Source organism: Chelon labrosus, assembly GCF_963514085.1.
Source record: "Chelon labrosus genome assembly, chromosome: 1".
In the NCBI taxonomy this organism is placed as follows: domain Eukaryota; kingdom Metazoa; phylum Chordata; class Actinopteri; order Mugiliformes; family Mugilidae; genus Chelon; species Chelon labrosus.
In genome coordinates, this window is record NC_140337.1 from 39,157,040 (window position 1) to 39,181,344 (window position 24,305).

The 24,305-nt window shown below is 47.1% G+C and overlaps 1 protein-coding gene across 1 annotated transcript; it reads left to right on the forward strand.

Moving 5' to 3' along the window:
* Positions 1-17,650: 17,650 nt before the first annotated feature.
* pfn1 (profilin 1) lies at positions 17,651-20,768 on the forward strand. The gene is made up of 4 exons (XM_084541591.1): positions 17,651-17,804; positions 17,906-18,047; positions 20,093-20,282; positions 20,388-20,768. The coding sequence occupies exons 2-4, from the start codon at positions 17,907-17,909 to the stop codon at positions 20,483-20,485; spliced, it is 429 nt and encodes a 142-aa protein (XP_084397717.1). The 5' UTR covers positions 17,651-17,804; position 17,906; the 3' UTR covers positions 20,486-20,768.
* Positions 20,769-24,305: the final 3,537 nt, after the last annotated feature.

The window sequence follows — 24,305 nt, forward strand, 5'->3', positions numbered from 1 at the left end:
ATCATTTGTTATAAAAGCTGCACACCTCTTTTGCCGATTCCCGTTCAGCATGGGTTCTCTTCCCTCCGTTTGTCTGAACAATCACTTTGGCATCTGATGAATCAGAGGATACTGGCAAGGAGTCTCCTGACACAGATGAGTTGTCTGACATGGTTGACTCCAACAAAGTATTTGATAGATCATGTTGAAGCACGACTGCAAACAGTTTTAAAAAATGTACACACAAAGTGAAAAAAATAATTAGTTCTCCACAATACACATTATTGATGATCTACTCCTTCCCTAACATGGCTGAGTCTCACCTGTTGACTTCTCAGCTGTCACCCTAACAGTAAGGTTCCCTGCTTGCAAAAGCTCCTCAAACACATCTGCATCGACTTCTGTCCCTGATTCATCTGTCAAGTGTAGCTCAGTCTCAAGTGGAAGATCTAGCTTTTGAATGACTGATAGAAATATAATATTTCAAGTAATAGAAAAAATACAATAAGAACATTACCAGAAATTTACAAACATTTTATGTCAACTTGTAAAAGTACTTTTTGATTTCTTCACAAGGCATTACCATTAGCTATCATAAACACAACTCCATAATATAAGACAATTAAATAACACATAAATTCAACAGGTATTATAGTAAGTAGTCAATTTACACAAACATTCTGGACTGTATGAAAAGTGATGCCAACCTTTCTGAAGAAATGTGTTAAAGTCATCATAGCCATCTTCAGTCTCGGCCACTTTGACATATTTCTGTGTTTCTCCAAATCTCACCTTCACCAACATGATGTACTATGAAGAAAAAAAGAAGACAAACACACTGTGCCATCATTTACAATATGTTCACCATGGATGTGTAGACAGGAAAATTTTGCCTCGCTTTACTCGCCTGAGTTCGACCGCGGAAGTATTTGTTTTGATTTTTAGCGTTACTCGCGATCCCAACTAGACTACCTGGACGATGGGAACCAGCACGGTGACACCGTTACTTAAACTCAGCCTGCCTGCTGTCATGACGGCTACTCCATCGCTTGACATAACGCCATGTAAAGCCAACAACTTCTTTCATTAAGACTACACCATAGCTAATTAATATGCGCACTCCGATGGCCTTCAGATTTTTCCGACACTGTTTTAAATATTCGGTTAGCGACGCCTCGTGCGGTGCTACATCTCTTTGCTAGCTTAGCTCTCACAAAAAATGTGCAGTTGTACATATATACCGTGTTACCCTAACGCGTATACTTACATTAAGTAAATTGTGTATATTCATTGACACTCCTGTGCAAAAGAAATGCACCCATCAAACAATAGCACACAATAGCATGACTGTTAACAATCATGCTAACCTTAACATGGGACTTACCTTGTCACGATGTCAGCGAAAAGAAAGCAGTCGTCTGCTGTCCCTCTCTTAAGGCAAACACGTCACACGTGCGTTGGAATTCTGGGAACTACTCTGTTAAGTGTTGATTTTAAAATCAACACTTAACAGAGTAGTTTAGATTTAACTCCCCGGATTAACACCAACTCTTTTGAGGAACTAACTCTCACATGAATTAGACTAAACAAGTGTTAAATTAACACTGTATTTTCAACATACAACACCAACACTGGAAATATAACACTTTTGATTTTGCCGTGTACTGTACAGCCCACATGACGCAGGCTGACTGGGTTTAATGTTGGTGCTGTGTGTACACCTACAGACCTTCACCCGTCCTGGGACCACAGTGTCTAAATATTCTTCTCAGAACTCTGCAGGAACCTGGTTAGTGACACAGCTTCAGGTACAGGCCACTCTACCTACGTTGATGTTAGAGAAGAACAGCTCTCGCTACCAGATACTGTTGACGTCTGTTTAAATGTCTTCTTTATGTCTGTTGCTACGGTTACGATTCATCCCCTTGTTTAACGGCTGAGGTCATGTTCAGCTCGTCTAGCTAGTATCCTCCTCACACTCGTAGAAATTAGTTTTTAATCTTCTACTTTTTATTATAGTGGTTGGTGTATTGTTAATATTGATGAGGACGAGGGGAAGGCTTTACTCTGTGGATCTGAGTCTGGTTCTGTCTAGTTCAGGGTTCTGTTCAACGTTAAGGTTCTCCTGACAGTCCACTCTTGGTTTGTCCATTTATTTAAGAGTCATCTGCTCAACACTAGACAGTGTTGGATTAAAGGAGCGAGAAGAGGAGGAGGAGGAAGGAGGAGGAGGAGGAGGAGGAGGAGGAGTGAGAAGAGGAGGAGGAGGAGGAAGGAGGAAGGAGGAAGGAGGAAGAAGGAGTTTCTGCTGGTCCAAGTTTGGTTTCAGTTGATTTCATTTTTATTTTAAAGGATAAATCAGTAAATGTCCCTTTAATCTATGAAACCAGTGGTTATTAGATTCATAGAAGAAGAAGAAGAGGAAGAAGATTTTTACAACCACCGTTTATTTCAAAGTTTGACAAAATTTTCACAAACTGAGATGATTCTGGTTTATATTAATGTGTACATAAATAATATGTATGAAAAAAATACATAAATAAATAAATAAATAAATAACGAACAAACAAAATCAAATCAAGAAAAGGAGAAAAAAAAAACACTCAATCTCTCAGCATATTTCCATAAATTAATTTGTCATCAGAACAAGTACACAGTATATTTTTGTGACACCATACTTCTTGGAAGCTTTTGAGGTCTTTCATTGATTTATAGAAATTGAATTCTAGCCTCAGTCTGCAGCGCAGGTTACAGCGCCACACTGAGGCTGCATCACTACTTGACAGGCCTTCTATTTTGTTTTTCCTCGATATATATATGGCCATTTTTGCTTCTCCAATAATAAAGTTTAAAAGCTGCCACACTTTCTTATCTTTCTTCTTGTGGCTTGTTCCATAAATAAATAGGGTGGCGGTAAAAACTACATTAAATAAAACAAAAACCTCCATTAAAAGAATAAAAAACGCTGTGAGCCTTTGACATTCATTAAAAATGTGGAACGTTGTTTCCTTTAAACCACAGAAAGGGCACTGGTTGGACACAGAAGGATTAATGATTGAAATAAAAGAGTTTGATGCAATGGCTCCATGGAGGATTCGCCACTGCAGGTCTCCAGTTCTCTTCTTTAAAGGTTTGCTGTAAAGTGTCCTCCAATTTGGCACAGCACCTCCAAATCTGTCTCCCCACGCACAGATTGGCCTGGAACTCAAGGTCCTTTCGTTCAGGGCTTTCACACATATTTTGTAAAGGAGTTTTTTGTCCACACTGTTCAGGTTCACTGTGTTCTCTCTCTTCATCGATGCTCCTTGGTCAGACCGGGGGCTTATCCACACCCCTGGGAAAGGGTCTGTGGGGTCTGGCACTGCTCCCGATCCAAACCGGGTGAGGAGCATCCTCTCTCTCACCGTCAGCTTATTCTTCTAGAGTTCTGTCAGCCTCTGAACTATTCTGCTGGACCGGAGACCCAGGACACACCCCACGGCTTGGATGTTTGATAGGTCTGGTCCTGCTAAGTGGACCAGACACTCCAGGTCCAGGACTCCGGTCCGAAGCAGAGCTGCCGTGAGCCCAGGCGTGGCTCCACTGGACACGTCCAGCCTCCCTCCATGGACCAGAGGTTCTTTTAAAAGCCAGAACAGAGAGTTGGAGCTTCTTGTTTGTCTGCTGCTTTTAAAAAGAGACAACACTTTAAAAACACTTTTATAAAAAGGAGGCACCCCACTTAAATTTAAAGAATTAAAATCAGTTAAAAACAGAGCAGTATCCAGTCCCAGATGACTCACCTCTCTGAAGATACGACTGGCCACACCTCTCCACACCAAGTCTGCTGGACCAGCTAAGAACTTCTGCAGGAACTGCAGCCTAAAAGCTGCAGTCCTGCTGGCCAGGTGGATGAGGCCCTGTCCCCCCTCCTCTCTTGGTAAAAACAGCACCCCCTGTGGCACCCAATGTCGTCCATCCCAAAAAAAATTGACTAATTTTTCTTGAATTTTCATCAACAAGTCTGTGGGAGGATCCAGACAGGATAGTTTGTGCCACAGGAGCGATGCTATCAAATTATTTAAAACCAGGACTCTGCCTCTATATGACATTTGAGGCAGTAGCCATTTCCACTTCTTGATTCTACCCACAACCTTGTCCTCAATCCCATCCCAGTTTTTACTTTCCATGGCCTTGCTTCCCAGGAAGACCCCAAGGTATTTTAATCCCTGAGTCTTCCAGGCCAGGTTCTGGGGAAGGGTTGGGAGGCCACTGGGCCAATTCCCAAAAGCAAAGGCTTCACTTTTGTTCCAGTTTACTTTTGCTGAGGACAAGGTTTTATATTTTTCGGTTAAAATGTTTAAAATGTCAACATCATCTTGATTTTTAATTAAAATGATGACATCATCTGCATATGCAGATAAAACAATGTTGCTGTTAAAAGTGGGTAGAATCAGTCCTTTAATTTTAAAACGTATCTTAGCGAGGAGAGGTTCTAGGGAGAGTGCATAGAGCATCCCGGACAAGGCACAGCCCTGCCGGACGCCCCTCTGCACCCTGAAAGGAGCACACAGACTGCCGTTAAACTTCAGTAGACTCTCGATGTCACTGTACAACACACGGATCATGGCGATGAAACCGGAGCTGAACCCAAACCTCTTCATCACGTTCCAGAGGAAGTTGTGTTCAACCCGGTCGAAAGCCTTTTCCTGGTCCAGTGAAATCAGACCAGTGCCACTGTCCAATGAGCTGGAGAGCTCCAAAACATCACGAATCAGGTAGACGTTGTCTACCATGGACCTGCCAGGCACACAGTAGGTCTGGTCCCGGTGGATGACCTGCTCCATGGCCCCTCTCAGCCTGGAGGCCAAAGTCTTGGACAAGATCTTGTAGTCCACGCACAGCAGAGACACAGGCCGCCAGTTCTTCACCTCCTGCAGGTTTCCCTTCTTTGGTAGCAGAGCCAGGACGGCTCTGCGGCAGGAGAGAGGGAGGGAACCAACGGCCAAGCTCTCATTTAGGACCAGGAGCAGGTCCGGACCCAGAATATCCCAATACTCCTTGTAAAACTCTACAGTGAGGCCATCAATGCCTGGAGACTTTCTCCCTTGCATGCCTTGCAGGGCGGCCGTGAGCTCCTCCAGCTGGAGCGGTCGGCTCAGCTGGGTGTTGGTGTCAGCCGACACCTGAGGTAGTTCTGTGCAGAACTCCTCCTCCAGTTCTCGGTTTTCCTCATACTCTGCAGAGTAGAGGGCAGAGAAGAAGGCCACCGCTCTCCTCCTGATTTGGGCTGGGTCCGTAAGCTCCTGGCCAGTCTCTGACATTAGTGCGTGGATTTGTCTACTCTGGCCGCGTTTCTTCTCCAGGCCGAAGAAGAAACCAGAGGGAGCATCCATCTCGTTGATATTCTGAACCCGGGACCGGACCAATGCCCCCTGTACCCTGGTATCTAGCAGGGTGGCAAGGGCCATCTTTTTGGAGTTGAGGACTTCAATATGTCCTCGATTTCCTGTGGAGTAGCCAAGTGCTTCTAACTCCACTATTTCACTCTCCAGGTCTTTGATTGATCTATGCGTGTACTGAGTGACATTGAGAGTGTACTGTTGACAAAGAAGTTTTATTTGCACTTTTCCATGGTCCCACCACTGTCTAAGGCTAGTAAATTCACTTTTTCTTTCTCTAAAAATAATCCAAAAATGGCTAAAAATCTCTTTAAAACCTTTATTTAAAACCAAAACAGAGTTAAAATGCCAGTATGCACTCCTCGGTACAACATTTTTAACGTACACATCACATAAAACTAAAGCGTGATCGCTAAAACCAGAGGGTACAATACGACAATCTTTAAAAACGTTAAAATGATGCTTAAAACAATAAAACCTGTCTAGCCTTGCGAATGAGATCCTATCTTCTGTTAGGTGGGACCAGGTGTACTGACGACAGTCTGCATGCATCCTCCTCCACACATCCACCAGGCCGTGGGAGTGGACCAGTCGTTTCAGAGCGTGCTGGGAAGCTGGATGTGGCTCTGCATGATTTCGGTCTAAAAACTCTTTTTCCGTGCAATTAAAATCCCCCCCTAACATGACATAGTCCTCCATACTGCAGCAGTTCAGTCTTGTATTTATAAGTTCTAAAAAGCTCTTCCTCTCTGTTCCCTTATTTGGCGCATAAATATTGATAAAAACCAGAGTAAAAAGGTCAAACTTAGCTTTCACTAGGAGGCACCTCCCCTCCACCACCTGCTCCACCTCCAGAGAGGATGGAGTAAACCTCCTGGAGAGGAGGATGCCTACCCCACCACTCAGCGTGGTGTTGTGGCTTAAAACCACCTGTCCCTCCCACTCTTTGTCCCAGTCCCCCTCGTTGCTCTGGTCACTGTGAACCTCTTGCAAAAATAAAACATCAATCCTTTTTGTCCTAGCTGTGTCCAACACCAGTGCCCTTTTCCTCATGTCTCTTGCTCCATTTACGTTCCTATCTTAAAAACATCCATATCAAAAATAAAAGAAATAAAAACACAAAAGTTAATAAATAAAAGCACAGACCACTTCATCATAATTACAGATTAATTTGTTTTCTGACATTACTCAGATGTTTCTTTAGTCTAAAAATCTCTTGGTCAGTCAGATCTGATGAAGCTCTGTGCTTTATCACGTGTCTTGCAGATAAAAAGAAGTTGAGCTTATCAGGAAAATGCAGATCAATATTAACTTTTTTTACACCTTTTGTTTTTTGGAGGAAGTTTTTGAACATTTCCGCTGGGTAGAAATCACTTTCTTGTTTTTTTTTGATTTGGCAAAGTTTTGTCTGTGAGAGAGAGAGCTCACTGCTGTCCGACATGGAGGCTTCACAGTCGCTGCTTTCTCCAGCAGCCGCTTCCACCTCCAGTCTGCCAGCCTTCCTCCCTCCCTCCACCTGCACTACCTTTTTACGTTTGATACGCCTCTGTGAGGCAGCAGGTGTCCAGCCTGATGCCTCACCCACACCAGCACACCCTTCACCAGCCTTTACAGTCGCACCACCCAGTGTTTCACACACACGCTCATCCTCCATCATCTCCTCTATCTCTGCATTTTCTTTTTCTTTTCCTCCAACTTCACCTGTCTCCTGTACCTCACCTGTCTCTCTCCCCTCACCTGTCTCTCTCCCCTCACCTGTCTCCTGCACCTCACCCATTTCCCTCACCTCACCCATTTCCCGCACCTCACCTGTCTCCTCTACCTCACCTGTCTCCCTTACCTGACCTGACTCCATCTCTACAGCTCCATCTCCTTGTTTTTCTGTTCTCTCTTCCCCATCCGATCCGCTGGTTCGCCCCACATCCCCGGAGCTCCTCCGTCTCGGAGCGGGTACGGGTCTCTCTCCCAACGTCGGCTCCGCGGCCGCCGCCGCCGCCGGCTCCGCCGGCGCCGCAGCTCTGGACGGTCCCGGCGGGGCCGACTCGGCCCGGCTTGGACAAGCCCTGGCTAGGTGTCCCTCTTGGCCACAGACAAAGCATTTCAGTTCCCCCGATGTAGCAAACAGAGTATAATCGTATTCATCCACTTTCACGATGAAACGATAATTAAACTCTTCCGCCTTGTTGTTTAATATCATGTAGACTTGTCTCCGATGCGACACCACATGGCGAAGCAGCGGAGACTTACATCCAGAGGGCAGCTTTCTAATGGGGGACACTACTTTGCCGTGTCGGGACAACTCTCTGATGAGGAAGTCGTCGCTGATGAAGGGGGGCACGTTGGACAGGATGATCCGGGCTGCAGGTTGTGTGAGCGGCTGCACCGCTTCAAATAGCCCGTTCACCGTCAGCCCCTCCTCCACCAGCAACCTCACCTGCTCAACTTTCTCCAGGAACAAGACCACAGCTCGGTTCACTTGGGCAGCCGACTTCACCGAGCCGTGGCCGATCCTCTCCCCCACAGCCAGGGCTACGTCCTCCACCGTGCAGGGCGAACCAGCAGCCAGTCTAACTCCATGCTTCCTAGATAAGGAAGAGAGACTGGAGGCTGCCATGATGGGCCCACCTGGCCTCATCCGCCGATTAGACGGCGTTTAGCCGCAAAACCACCTAAAATAAACCCAAACTCACTAAACTAATACTAAACTAACAAACACAAATATTTAACAAAACACCAAAGTGAAAAAGATAGTAAATAAAGAAAACAGAACCAAAAGTTCCCAATCACACTTCTCCTCGTTCCTCTCACACTCCTCTCACACGAAGAAGAAGAAGAAGAAGAAGAAGAAGAAGAAGAAGAAGAAGAAGAAGAAGAAGAAGAAGAAGAGGAAGACTTTTTGACTTTAAGAATACTTTAATTCTAAAGTCATTTTTTCATTGTCAATAATACATTACAACAAAATATTTATGCATACAAATTTCACACTCACACACACACATACACCCTAAAAACTGAGCTGTAATGACCCATCCTCCCTTACTGAACACAGGACCTGCCTGACGCCCCACACATCTTTAAAAACACCCAGGTTATCGGTCAGTCTATAAAACGCTTGCTCTATCTTTAGCCTAGCAGAGACCAAAGCCTTCAGACAGAGGACCGGCTCTGTCCAGCCCACACCTGACACCCGGTTTTTGCGGCTCTTCCATATTGCCAGCTTGGCATTAGCCAACAGGAAGTTAATTAAAACCAATGTTCGTTTCTTTTTGACTGTATATTTCAGGCCAAAGACAAACACTGACACTGAAAAAACCTCTCCCAGAGCCACTACCCACCGCTGCAAAAAACTAACTAAGCCTCCTAAGCGAGGACAGGTGACCACCAAATGCTCTAGCGTCTCTGTCTGCCCACAGAAGGGACATCCCTCCCCAGTGCTGGGATCCAGGTGAGCTCTGTATCTGTTTGTAGCTATCACTCCATGTATAATCCTCCACTGGAGGTCAGCCATCCGTTTTTCAACAGGGGCCTTATACAGGAGCCGCCAGCAGTCTTTAGGGGAAGAGTCTGGACCAAAGACCTCAGTCCATTTTGATTCTCTGATCTCAGAGAGCGAATCAAAGTTCAGCACCTTGACACAGCTAAGGTATAGATTTTTCTTCCCACAGGAGATGAACTTCTCCAGAACTGGAGTCTTCATGGAGAGAAGGAATCCTTTTTTCCCTGTCCACTCTCCCACTGTAGGTCTGACGGACACAGATGGGAAGACATAGTCCGATCCCTGGCTCCACTGGTCGACCAAGACCCTGTCCTGGACAAAAGCCCTCAGTGGAGCAGACAGGGACGACAGCAGCTCGGTGACAGCCTTCTCCATCAGCCTGGAAGACCGGACGTTTAAAAACTCAGCCAGTGAAATTGGTGTTACCTTCATTACCTGGCCCAGTTTGACGATACCAGCCTTGATAAAAACAGATCTCACTGTAGCCGATGTCAGCACCCTACTGGGCAGGAAGCTGTTATTAAAAAGTGGTTCTTCAAACAGCCACATTCCAGGTCTGGGGTCAGGAGGTCGGATGACGTCCAGACTCCTCCAGGAGTCCATCACTGACCTATAAAAAGGTGTGAGTTCGCAGTGTCTCCACTGGGAATCCAGCAGGAACAGGTGTTTGTCCAGTCCTAGCCCTCCGGCCTTCCTGAGGATGAGCTGAGCCGGAGCCAGCCAGCAGGGAGAGCAGCCGTACAGCAGCTTCTGAGCAGCCTGGAGCCTGAAAGCTGCTATTCTGGACTTGATGTCTACCAGGCCCTGCCCGCCCTCTGCCACAGGGAGATACAGGACCGACGCCCGCAGCCAGTGACGACCTGACCAGAAGAAGTCCAGTAGCAGCCTCTGAAGTGCTTCCACAAGGCCCAGTGGTGGAACGAGGACTTGGAGTCTGTGCCACAATGCAGAGGCAATGAGGTTGTTAATGACCAGAACTCTTCCCCTGTAGGACAGCTGGGGGAGCAGCCATTTCCATTTAGACAACTTGGCTTCAACCTTTACCAGCACTCCCTCCCAGTTCCTTCTTTCTATGACCTCATTTCCTAGGTGTATCCCTAGTGTTTTTAACCCTCCTCTCTCCCAACTTAGGTTCCCTGGAAGGGTAGGGGGACGTTCTGAGACCCACCTCCCCACCAGATAAGCTCCACTTTTCACCCAATTAACCTTAGCTGAGGAGGCTCTCTGATATAGTACTAGGGCCCTCTCCAGCTCTTTAACATCCCCCTGGTCACGAATAAAAACATTACAATCATCAGCATAGGCTGATATGACCACAGTAGGGCAGTCAGCCATCCCCGGTAGAGAGAGACCCCTCAGCCGGGACCTCAATCTGTGGAGGAGTGGCTCTATGGCCAAACTGTAGAGCTGGCCTGAGATGGGGCAACCCTGTCTAATCCCCCTCCTCACTGGGACCGGAACAGTGAGACCTCCCCCTGCCTTAATCACACAATGGGCCTCACTATATAACAGTTTCACCCATGACAGAAAATGCTCCCCAACACCAAAAGCTGTCAGTGTGGCAAATAAAAAGGAGTGGTCCACGCGATCAAAGGCCTTTTCCTGATCAATGGAGACGACACCTACATCTAGTCCGTATTGGTTACATACGTCAATGCTGTCTCTCATTAAAAACAAGTTGTCTAGCATGGACCTATCTGGGACACAGTATGACTGATCTACGCCAATAAGCAATTCAATAAAAACCTTCAGTCTGTTTGATAAAAACTTAGAGAGAATCTTATAGTCAGTACATAGTAGAGCGACCGGTCGCCAGTTCTTCAAGGATGTTAGATCTCCTTTCTTAGGCAGCAGTGATATCACTGCTCGCCTGCAGGAAGCTGGTAGAGAACCTTTCATAAAAGATTCTTTAAAAACATCCAAGAGGTCCGGCCCCAGCTCTGTCCAGAAATGTTTAAAAAAGTCAACAGGTAATCCATCGATTCCTGGAGCTTTTCCTGCAGCCATCTGGGACATAGCGATGGATAACTCCTCCAGCGTGATGTCTGCTCCCAGGGCACCTCGCTCATCTGGACTCAGCTGAGGAAGGTCTTTTAGCAGTTCAGCACCAGCGTCCATGTCGCAGCTTTCGTCTCCAAACAGGTCGGTGTAGAAAGCCACCACTTGTCTCCTGATCTGGATCTGGTCTGATGTCAGACTCCCATCAGGCAACTGGAGACACACCATCTGCTTCCTCTGTGCCACCGACCTCTCCAGGCTGAAGAAGTATTTAGTTGGTGCGTCCATGTTGTTTAATTGTGTGTACCTGGCTCTAACTAATGCCCCTTTAGCTCTCTCCTGCAGGAAGGTGTTCAGCTGTTGTGTTTTGCATTGTAGCAGGTTGCTCTGTTGACCTGAGGCCCTCTCTAGGTTTAATATTTCTGCTTCTAGTTTCTGCACAGCCGCTTTAATTTTTGAGGTAGAATAGGCCGTATATTTTTGGCAGAACACCTTAATTTGGCCTTTTCCTACCTCCCACCATTGACTCAGGGAGGGGAAAAGGTGTTTTCTTGACTTCCAGTAAACCCAGAATAGTTTAAAATTTTTACAAAAAACACGGTCCAATAAAAGTTTAACATTAAAAAGCCAGTAAGATTTTGTGCTGCTGTTGGCTGATAAAACCAACTCTAAGCAGACCACATGGTGGTCAGAGAACCCCACTGGGAGGGTGTAACACTTAGCAGCTCTGTTCATAAAATCAGCTGACAGGTAAACCCTGTCTAACCTGGCGGCACTGACCACCCCTCCCACTACCTTTACCCAGGTGAACTGCCGGACTGCAGGCTGCTTCGTCCTCCACACGTCAACTAGGTCTGCCTCTTGCAATAGCTGGTGTAAGGTTGCAGCTGACTGGGGATGCAGCTCCTGACCAGTCCTATCTATAGGGTCTGTGCAGCAGTTCCAGTCCCCCCCCATGACTACACACTGCCCCTGACCACACGTTGTTAGGTGGTTTTTTTAATGTGTTAAAAACAACTGAGCGCTCTGGGCCTCGACTGGGGGCATAAACGTTGATAAAGGTAAAAACAGAGCCGGTTATTTCTGCCCTTATTGAGAGGATCCTTCCCTCCACAACCTCTGTGCTATTTAAAATGTTTACGTTGACAGAGGGAGAAAATAAAACAGCAACTCCTGCACTGACATTGGAGCCATGACTAAGAACAAGCTGCCCCCCCCACCATAACTTCCAATCCGACTCATTCACACAATCACTGTGTGTTTCCTGAATGAAAACTACATCAAGTTTTTTCTGGCTTATTGTCTCACTAATTAATGCTCTCTTCTGTGCGTTTCTACCCCCGTTGATATTAAGAGAGGCAACCTTTAAAACCCGCATAGAAGAGAGAGAGAGCATAGACAGAAAAAGGACACATCTAAAAGCCAAGCAGAAAGAAAACACCCAGTGTTGTATGGTCATGATTTTTACTTTTTCTTAGACCTTCATTTTCTTTGCTCTTTTCCTTTCAGTTATCTTTAAGTTCTTTCTGACTGTGGTGATGTACTTTTTGAGACGAAAACGTTTTTTTTCATCTAACAAGTCAAAACCAACAACTCGTTGCAAAGTGTTTGCGGTTTCAATAAACTTTCTACCATCTGGAAAATATTCAAAGACACTGGCTGTTTTACCAAAGGTGTCGTCTAAAAAGTGATTCATCTCATCTAAAGAGTATAAATCAGCGCTCTGAGACACACTGTCAGCCACAGAAGCACAGTCAGAGTCATAATCACACTCCATGTCTAAAACACTGTTATTGGTCATGTTGTCTTTTACCGCATCAGCCTCTTTCTGGCTTTCAGTGGTTCCTCCTACCTCCTGTCCTGTCCCCTCAGTATCCCCGTTACCGGCTCCAACCACCGGGCCAGTAACGTCGGAACCCACTGCCGCGGGGCCAGCGGCGACCTCAGGCTCCGGAAAAGCCACGGAAGACGCATCCACCGCAGCCGCGGACCGATCAGCCGCCGCGGACCATGCCGCAGGCGCTGAATCCGCATCCGCCGCGGGGCCCGCACTCGACCCCCCCGCTTCAGTCTCAGAGACCTCCACAGCAGCGACCCCCGCCACCGGCGGGGCGGCCTCCGCCTGCCGCCTGTGCGGACAGCCGATCCGCTTATGTCCCACGTCTCCACACTCAAAACACTTAATGCTCCCAGAGCTGGCGTACACCATATAGAAACTGTCTTCATGTTTAACACGAAAAGAAACATCCAGTGTCTGAGTGGGTGAGTCTAAAAACATTAACACCTGCCTCCTAAAAGACTGGACGTGTTTCAGTTTGGCGTCTCTACACCCCAGACCCACCGATCGAAAGCCGCTGGCGAACTTACCGAACCTCTTCAGTTCTTTCTCCAGCGCCTCGTTGGTCACAAACGGGGGAACCCCGGACACCGTGATCCTGGTGGACGGGACCGCCAGCGGAGACACCGGCACATACTCCTCGTTTAACACGAGGCCGCTCTCTACGAGCTGAGCTACTAGCTCCTGATCGTTCATAAAAACAACCACCGCTTTGTTCATGCGGGAAGCGAAGGTAATGTTCCGGTGTCCGACCTGGTCTCCCACCACCAACAGCACCTGCTCCACCGTCGTATCTGACGGAGGAACAATGCGCACTCCATGCTTCAGAGTCAGGGACGGCGTCTCGGTGGACGCCATCCCCGCCAAGGAAACACGGAGACACCAACAAAAAAACTAAAAAGATAAATAAACTAACACTAAACTATAACAAACAAAAGTTGCACAATGTTAACAATGACCATACAATAAACAAACAGTTAGAAAATAGGAAAATAAAGTAATGTATATATATAATCTCTCTCTCCTCTCCTCTCAACCACACACCACACGTGGAGTAGAAGAAGAAGAAGAAGAAGAAGAAGAAGAAGTCTCCATCAGTCAGTTAAAATCTTTTCTGTCTAAAGGAGCATGGACACGACTCTGGAACAACATTCAGATGTTAGTTTAGACTTTCTGACTCAAGGGATCTGGTCTGGAGAAGAACCAGGTTTACTTAGAGCTGAACACAATGATCCATGGACCAGAGAGACCTGGACCAGAGAGAGACCTGGACCAGAGAGAGACCTGGACCAGAGAGACCTGGACCAGAGAGAGACCTGGACCAGAGAGAGACCTGGACCAGAGAGACCTGGATCAGAGAGACCTAGACCAGAGAGACCTGGATCAGAGACCTGGACCTGAGACCTGGACCTGAGAGACCTAGACCAGAGAGACATGGACCAGAGAGAGCTGGACCAGAGAGACCTGGGCCAGAAGTCACCATGGAGACTACTTCCTGGACCAGAGAGACCTGGACCAGAGAGAGACCTGGACCAGAGAGACCTGGACCAGAAGTCACCATGGAGACTACTTCCTGGACCAGAGAGACCTGGACCAGGGGACTCCATGGTGACCAGAGGTCACCATGGAGACTACTTCCTGGACCAGAGAGACCTGGACCAGAGGTCACCATGGAGACTACTTCCTGCTTCAGTCAGATGTCACCTCAGGAGAAACAACGTGAAGACTGAGATTACCTTTAGACGACTCAATAACAGAACGGTTTATTTAGTTGATTATTTTTGTTTTTAAGAATAAAATTCAAATCATTTTTGTTTCTGTTTTTTTAAAGGTCAACTGAAGGTCTTGATCTGCCCGGCAGCTTTCGCAGTGCATTGTGGGCCTTGTAGTATGAGTGGGAGGAGTGATGTTCACCAGTGGGACGGATGAAATGTTCAACCGTGATGAAGCTCTGTAAGTTTGACATGTCTGCTGCAGAGATGTCCCGGCTGGGTGAGAGGGACGCCATGACACCTCCTCTAGAGCTCCCCCTGGTGGCTGGCCGAGGTGTAGCTCATAAACCCCTCCCCCTCCATGTTAGTGGGCGGGGCTAAAGTACATGTGACATGAGGTGCTGATGTACGTTGAAGTTATTTGATGCTATAGAAACAGGAAGTGACATCAAACAAATAGATAACAGGTGGAGGTGGAGCAGAGTGTTAACCAATCACCTGTCAGCTTGGAGGAAGTGTGGGCGTGTCATTTTCCTAGAGTCCGGTTCAAACCCAGAACCTTGTTGGGGTGGGGTGTCGGCGCTAACCCCTGCCCCACTGATGCCATTCATTCAGAAGATACGTACATGAATGTGATTCTTGGTCTCATGACACCAGTTCTTGACCCGGGTGCTGTAGTCCAGCAGGGGGCAGGACACCGGACTGGGTCCTGGTTCATGATGAAGCAGATTCAAATGAGTTCATGTTTAACACCTAACGTTTGAGGTGAACGTCCTCTGAACAGGAAGTGGGTGTGGCCTAGAGTCAGTTTCCCATAAAGCACATGAAGGAGGCCTCATTATTAAACAGCGCGTTAACAGCTTCAGACGCCCTCACCATATAAGGAGGCTCGTGTTTCATCTTCAGTCCTCTCTCCAGGTCTGAACGGGACCGAGTGACCCCACAACACAGTGTTCTGCTGGAGCCTGGCCCCCACAGCGTCATAAAACCCTGAACACACACACACACACACACTCTGTTCACATTGTTTGAAGCTGCAGAGACACACCACTTCCTCTTCACTCTCTCGCCTCGACTTCTTTCGACTTGACTCAGGAGGAAGTGTTTGTGTGTTTCCATACTAACACTCAGCATCTTCTCCTTTTCTGCTCTGACCTCCATAAATGGCAGCGCCGTGCCGAGGTGCCGGCGGCCATGTTGGGGCCCACAGAGCGGCGATGTGATTTATTGACTGGGAGCAGGCGGTCAAAGGCAGAACCTGGGACAGTCAGGGAGAAATAAAAGATGCTGATGTCTACTGATGTTACTGTAACCTTCACTGCTCGCTCTTTAACTTGGACCAGAACCACAGTGTTCCTCTGCTTCAGCCTCCAGAACCGAAACATGGAGCTGGTCCACTGCAGGTCCTCTCACGGCCACTAGAGGCCGATGTGTTAGCTCACCTCAACCACGAGCTAACTGCTAGCTGCTACTGAAACCCTTCTCAGTGTTTCTAGGAGGTTCTGTTTAAATTCCATCAAGGGTTAAGGTTCTGCAGAGTTAAGGGGCGTGGCCTCTTTGATCGACAGGCAGGTGGGCATCCTCGTAGCTCAGGTCTTTAGCCTCAGCTTCATCAGGGTGGAGGACACAATCACCTGTCTCCAGTCAGTGTGTACGAGAAGCTAGCTAGCCTAGCGCAGCAGCAGCAGCTCAGGAAGCGGCTGGAGTTGGGCTGACGGTGTAACACGGAGCTCTCTGTGTCAGAATCAGTGGCTGACGGTGTAACACGGAGCTCTCTGTGTCAGAATCAGTGGCTGACGGTGTAACACGGAGCTCTCTGTGTCAGAATCAGTGGGCTGACGGTGTAACACGGAGCTCTCTGTGTCAGAATCAGTGGCTGACGGTGTAACACGGAGCTCTCTGTGTCAGAATCAGTGGCTGACGGTGTAACACGGAGCTCTCTGTGTCAGAATCAGTGGGCTGACGGTGTAACACGGAGCTCTCTGTGTCAGAATCAGTGGCTGACGGTGTAACACGGAGCTCTCTGTGTCAGAATCAGTGGCTGACGGTGTAACACGGAGCTCTCTGTGTCAGAATCAGTGGCTGACGGTGTAACACGGAGCTCTCTGTGTCAGAATCAGTGGCTGACGGTGTAACACGGAGCTCTCTGTGTCAGAATCAGTGGCTGACGGTGTAACACGGAGCTCTCTGTGTCAGAATCAGTGGGCTGACGGTGTAACACGGAGCTCTCTGTGTCAGAATCAGGCAGAACGTGAGTGAGCTCTGGTCTGAGCTGGATGTTCAGCTGGATGTGTTTCCTCAGGGCACAGATGCTGAAGCTCTGCTTGTACCAACCCGTCAGCCTCCACTCCTCGTCCCTGGCTCTCCACCTGCATGCCTGTCATTCTCAAGCAACCCTGCCTGGGGGCAAAGGTCACGGTGCTAGGCTGGTCTAACAGGACCTGATGGACCCCCCTACCCCCTCACCCCACCCCCCAGGACCTGCAGTCCTCACCTCAACACACGAGTTAAGACCGAGGCCTCTGTCTCAGTCCTCACAGGAACACAACTACAGGAACATGAGATGTGTTGGGTCTGCAGACGTGTCTTCACCTGCCGTCACACACACACAGGTCCGCGCTGGCTCAGGTATGTGTGTGTCTGTGTGTGTGTGTGTGTGTGTGTGTGGGTGTGTGTGTGTGGGTGTGTGTCTGAGGAATGCAGCAGACGTCTGAACGCTGCAGCTTTAACTTCGCTGTCTGAGGACGAAGCTGCCTCGTCCCTCGTGTTCGCACTGCGCAGCAGCAGACTTCAACTCCCACGGTGCACTGCGGCCGTGTGCAGAGCTGTGGGCGGAGCCTGAGTCGACCAGTGTGAAGTGGAGCAGGTCAGGAGGAAGTGGTTTCTGTGGAGACGACGTTTCTCAGCAGCTTCCTGTTGAAGGATGGTTTCAACTGAACTTCTCCACATTCAATCTGTCCTCTGTCTCTCTGTCTCTCTGTCCTCTGTCTCTGTCTCTGTCTCATTTAAAAATAAAGTGAGGACATTTTATAAGTTAAATAAGATCAGGCAAACAGATCAGATTTCTGATCCAAGCTGAACACCTAACGTGAGACACAGGAGCTGGTGGAGGTTGAGTCTACAGCGAGGACGTCATGGACATTGTTCTTGGTCGTCTCCAGTGTGCAGAGACATACATGTAAATAAATGTAGAGTGTGTTTGTTGAACTACTTCCTGGTTTTCTACTTCCCAGGTGAGAGAGAGTGGGCGAGAGACAGAGAGTGTGACAGTGAGCGAGGCAGGAAGCTGCCTGCAGGCTGGGAGTGGTCGGGCGTATAAAAGAGCGGCCGTCTTCCTTCTTTCTGCATTTCACTTCTCTCTGCTCTCCTTCTCACACCTGACTGAGACTCTACCTGCACAGGTAAGCTGACGTGGTGTCTCCCTCCCAGCTGACAGACGCACTGCTGTTGATTTAGAGACTGATCTGATCTGACCTGACCTGACCCGTGTCTTATTGGCCAGGATGTCGTGGCAGTCGTATATCGATAACCTGAAGACGGCAGACCAAGCCGGCATGGTCCCAGTCGGAGAGGCAGCCATCTGTGGGACAACACCCGGCCAGGAGAGCATTTGGGTCTCCACGGACGGCCTGAAAGGCATCACGGTACGCACACACGACACACACCTACACACACCGACACACACCAACACACACCAACACACACCTACACACACCGACACACACGACCAGCTCTAAAGACTCGTCTCCCTGATGTGAGCTGTAAAAACACGCTCAGGGCTGCAGCGTCTCCTCTGACGTTAAAACTCAAACACTTTTACTGAAATTCCTCAGCGCAACGTCAGGTGACCTCACCTGCAGGCGAGCCGCCTCATTGGACGGTTTCAGCTCATTAGAAAAGGAACCTGTCGTCCTTTAAAGAAGACTTTAAAATCCTTTAGTGCTGCTTCTTCTTCTTCTTCTTGAGTTTTGGGCGTGTTCAGTTTGCTGCCTGGTTCCCGCTCTGTCAGCGCAGGCGGGCGGAGCTGCTGCTGCATTCAGGCGCCGCAGGAAATGAAGCAGGCCGTGCAGGTTTGCTGCAGAAAACATAAATACCTAAATAAATAGATAAGTGGCAGAAATGTGAAGCGTCTAGTTGTCCTTCAGTCTGAGACAAACATCCCAGAACAAAGCCTTTTTTATCCGAGCGGCGACAAACACAGAGCAGAGACACAAAACCGTTTACGCCCTTATTTTGAGCTGAAACACTTTTTTATAGAGAGGTAGCGGTTTTTAATTTCCCTTTACAGGAAGGAGCTCAGAGCTTCAGCACACTCAGCGCTTCCGTTAAACACACATACATGTTTACAGATGCGTCTGTTCTGGAGCTTTTCTAAATAAATGAAACGTCTCCTGAGTGTTCCTAGAGCAGCCTGGCGCTGTGGCAGCGTGGCAGCGGTACAGCAGCTTCCTCTCATGAGCTTGTTGCAGGTCTGTCATGATGTTTGTGACGTTTCAGTGTTTCTCAGTTTCCGGCTGTTTCTGCGGGTTTTTAGAGCTGCAGGCTGAACAGAGCTCTGACTGCCTTATAAGGACACGCTGTCAAAAAACACTGAATACAGGAAGTGGAGACGATCACTTCTGGTTTCTGACACACACACACACACACACACACACACACACACACACACACACACACACACACACACACACTGTGTTTGATGGCAGGAAGTAGATCTATGTTTGTATTTTTGTATTTAAAGGTTTAAACTCTACCATGTGTGACACTGTGTGTTAGTGTGTGATGGTGTGTGTGTGTGTGTGTGTGTGTGTGTGTGTGTGTGTGTGGGTGTGTGGGTGTGTGTATATGTTATGTCACACTGCATGGTAAATGAGCCTCCTACAGGTCTTCACTGTGATTGGCTGCTGGTTTTGGGGAAGTGGTGCAGGCAGCGGTGTGTTCATGTGTGTGTGTGTGTGTGTGTGTGTGTGTGTGTGTGTGTGTGTGTGTGTGTGTGTGTGTGTGTGTGTGTGTCGTGTCTTGACTTGCCGTCCTCACATTCTTGTCTTCATGTTCCTCCTGCAACTTACTTCCCACTCTTCACACTTTAAGTCAGACCAGCTCAAACACTGCCGTGTCCTCCGTCCAGACCACGTCCCCCAGCCTTAATAAATAACACACAGGTCCATTAATTCATCAAGGTAACGGTCAGTCACAGATGAGACGGCACACGTGGTCCAAACCGTGTGTGTCTTCTCCTCCACCTTCATGATGAGCACCAGCGATAAGGATCTGCTCAGGAAGCCACGCGGGATCTAAACCCACACGTTTACGATCTGAGTCAGAACCAACGGTGAAGCGACTTCCTGTTGTTTTCAGCTGCCTGAAGCTGAATGTTTCCAAACTGTGGCTTCACTTGTTTCACTCGTTTCCTGTTGGACGGCAGCTGAAGCTCTTAAAGCTCAGAGCTGAGTTTCATCATTAATCAGTGATCAGGTCTACGCTGAAGCCTCTGACTCCACGGAAACACATTACTTCCTGTTTCTGTCTCCCAAAGCATTATGGGAGCACGTGACTTGTAACGTACCGTTTACCTTAGAGTCCAGTAAAAGCTTTGAATCTGGAAAGATGTGCTAATGACAAGTCTGTCTCTGTCCCTGTCTCTGTCCCTGTCTCTGTCTCTGTCTCTGTCCCTGTCTCTGTCTCTCAGGTGGACGAGATCAAGAAGCTGTCCGGTGACCGGTCAGGCTTCGGTCAGTCCGGTGTTCACATCGCTGGACAGAGATGCCGGCTGCTCCGGGACCAGATGGACACTGAAGGGATGCACACTCTGGACCTGAAGACTTCAGCAGACGCTGATGGCAACACGTATGGGATCTGTGTGGGCAAGACCAAGACAGGTGAGACAGGAGGACAGGAAGACAGGCAGGACAACAGTGACCATTCAAGTGTGTGTGTGTGCATGAATCTAAAGTGTGGGTCCGTGTCCCTCTCTGCCTCCACAGCTATCATCATAGTTAAGGGCATTAAAGATGCCACCGGTGGGCAACTGTCCAGCAAGTTGTTCACTGTTGTCAAACACCTACGGGATTCTGGCATGTAAGACGAGATGGACGCCACCTCCATCCACCTCCCCGGCACCACCTCCTCCCCCAGCGCGTCGTCTCCACAGCTTCAGTAGTTTGTTGTTATTCTCTCCAGGGACAAATCAAAGTGTTTTAAATGTTATTCCATGTAAAGACCATGTGGTGCAATGACTGTGGGAGCTGAGCTGCACACTGAGTGTTAAAGCACGGAGCCAGTGTTACATGTTTGACAGTGGACACGGACCAGCGTCCAATCACGGCCTCCGTGGAAACGAGTCACAATAAAAGGTTTATTCTGTCGACGCTGTCGTGGTTTCTGTGTGTGTGTCTGAGTCTACAGCCTGTTTATATATAGGAGCAATATATGAATATAGAACAGTTAGTGTTTATAATACGACATAATACAGCTACACAGTGATCAATATAGAATGTGTACATGTTCAGAGCTCAGCACGGCGATGGTGACGGCGGGAAAACATTCACATCACACGTTAAAAACAAGTCAGTTTGATCATTATTATTAGAATTACATCCAGTCCTAGCTGCTAGCTGTTGGCTGCTGGCTGCTAGCTGCTAGCTGTTAGCTGCTAGCTGTTAGCTGCTAGCTGTTAGCTGCTAGCTGTTAGCTGCTAGCTGTGTCTATGTAAGAGTACAGCGTAGCTGGCAGCATAGCAACAAGCTAACATGGTTCTACTGTTTAATGATAGACATGAATGCAGCAGCACACCTTCACCTCTGACCTGAACTCTACTGTAGACGGACACATTCACATTAATGGACCCAGTAGAATAAGTTAAATCCACCGTTCCACTCTAACTGATGAGGTAAACATTTGGCCAGAGGAACAAGAGAGTTCACTGGATGTAAAACTAAACGGTCTCCTTATCGTCACACTGGGTTGTTAAACCTTCAGACTAAATCTCTTCTTCCTGTTTGGACTGAAGGTTTAGTTCTGAGAATGTTTTAAGCTCAGATTTACACTCTTCTATTTTTATCTTTCACACGGCAGCGTGACCCCCGGTGGCTCACTAGCGCCCCCCTCCACGAGGCAGAAGTACTGACTGCCTCATCTCTGCTGTTTCACTTTAATGTCAACACGACTAAACGTGTCCCACTCATACATGAACTAGACTATGGGACATTAGGACACATGATTAACGTCTGTCCAACCATTGTCTTGACGTAGCCCAGTCTGACCCAGTTACTGACAGACTGGATCAGATCACGTCTCTCCCTGTTTTACTCCTAAATTCATCAGTTCTGACTAAAACAATGATCACACTGAGACTGTAGAGGTCCACCATCTGATCCCTGCTGTCCACCGTCCCTACCGTCTTCTGTCCAGGAAGATGAAGGCGTCACATCAACCTGCTGCTGTCATGCTAATGTACATCTTCCTCCGTACATCTGTCTGTCCCTACTGCCCGTCTTACCACCACGGGGAGCAGAGCATTCAGCCGCTCTGCTCCCCGTCTCTGGAATTCACTACCACCCCAACTCAGAAATATTGATTCATTTCCCCATTTCAAATCTCAACTCAAAACATATCTGTTTAAAACTGCCTATTCCACTTGATGACAATTACTCTGCCTCCCCCCCCCCCCCCATATTTTATTCTCTGCTGTTTCTTTTATGAATTGCTGTTTCTTTTTATGAATTGCTGTTTCTTTTATGAATTGCTGTTTCTTTTTATGAATTGCTGTTTCTTTTATGAATGTATGTACGGTGTCCTTGAGTGCCAAGAAAGGCGCCTATAAATAAAATGCATTATTATTATTATTATTATAAGCTGCGACCAGTATGCTTCCACTTCTTAGCTAACGGTGCTAATAGTGACAAAACTGTTAAACCTCACAAGACACAATTGCTAACAACAACTAATGCTAATGCTAAAACTCCCGTGCTGCTACAACTCCTAGCTCTGCCGATTAAACAAATATACAAATATGCCGACATGCTAACACAGCGGTTAAAACACCTGAAGCATTACTGCTGCTACTTCTGCTAACTACGGTTAAAGCTAATAACGCCAGTATTAGTGCTCTACTGCTGCTACGATCTCTAGTGCTGCTGATTTAACATTTATACCCAAATATGCCAACATGGCTAACCATCCAAAACAACGGCTACCACTTGTCCTACCGCTATCATCCACTGATGCTAACTGGAGGAGCCATTGTCACTGCTCACCTGAGTGAACATTTAAGGTGCACGCTAATTGATTCAGGTGCGGCGCACAGGAAGTCTTTTGTTTTTGAGTTCTTTGTTCGACCTTTTTATGCTTTTGTTTTGCAAATTATTAAATAGATTAACATATCCGAACACATTTTTTGCCTACAAGAGTATTATTGCATGTGACTTAATGAAAGTCACAGGAACAAGGAAGAACAGCCGCGAGTCCATAACACAGCAGAGTTACGTCACCGCTAATGCTAATACTCAGTTGCTAAAGTCTCTCAGTGGGTATACAGATATTTACAAAAATAAATGCTAGCATATTACTATTGTGTAAATGGCTAGTCTTACTGCTAGCTACTGCTAAAGGTGCTAATACAACACCACTGATTCTAAATGAGCCTGAACATTAATTAAACATTTGCTATCACGCTAACAACTGTTAACTATAACTAAACTAATTCTGTTATTGCTTGCTGTTACTAGTACTTGTACTAATGCTAACAGTGCTAATACTACCAGTACTCTGTTCATCAGTGCTATTAACATGATGATGCTAATATAGGTAGTATTTCTGTTGCTAACGTTACGATGGTTAATAGTGCTTCTGATACTGTTACTACTACTATAAACGACTCATCACAACTATACTTTAACAACACTAATACTAATACTATTAACTACAATTAATACACATATCAACCAGGAGTCTGATGGACTGTAGGTGATGCATATTGCATGTATACAGTATGTGTAAATGAGCCGTCCAGTCATGTGCAGCTATATTTAGTCGTCTGTAAAGGCTACGGGACGCTGGACAGAGTGTGTGTGAGGTACAGCTAAAGGTGAGTGTAAAGGGTAAGGTTTGTGTTTGTGGGGTTACTGCCCTTTGCAGTAAATGCTGAGACGGTCTCACGTTTCCATCTGAGATGAACTTTGACCTTCTCTGTTTGGATTAGGGACCGTCACGATGGTTCACTCCATTCAGCCTGGGGACGGAGACACATGGAGGGACATGAGTATGTTTTATTAAAAAGAGTAAAAATAAAATAAGAGATTCATAAAAACCAGGGTGACAGGGTTCCTCATCGACTGTTAATCATCGACTGTCACACAGCAATAAAAGTTGCTATAGTTGCTGTTTCTAATATATTGCTAATACTGTTTCTGGGAGACTACTGCTGAAGATGCTAACGCGGCTGCCACCACTCACCTGTTGAGTACAACAATGATAACACCACTGATAGTACGACTAGCAAATGTTGCTAACGATGCTTCAACAACTCAACCCCTGAAACATAATATCAATACTACTCCCGCTCATACAGGTTTACTATTGCTAACTACTGCTACAAATGCTCCAGGTTTGCTAATATTGCTGACTATACAACGTCTAATAATTAGCTAGTATTGCAAACAATGCTACAATTGCTAACTCTCCAGCTAATGCTACTTCTACTGCTAACAACTGTGAACGTGGTGTTCACAGTTGTTCTACAACAGAACATGAAGGAATGAATGAATGTTCCTACTAACTACCGCTAACCATGCTAATGGAGACACTACCACCCAACTACCGCTAACGATGCTAATGGACACACTACTACCCAACTACCGCTAATCATGCTAATGGACACACTACCACTCAACTACTGCTAATCA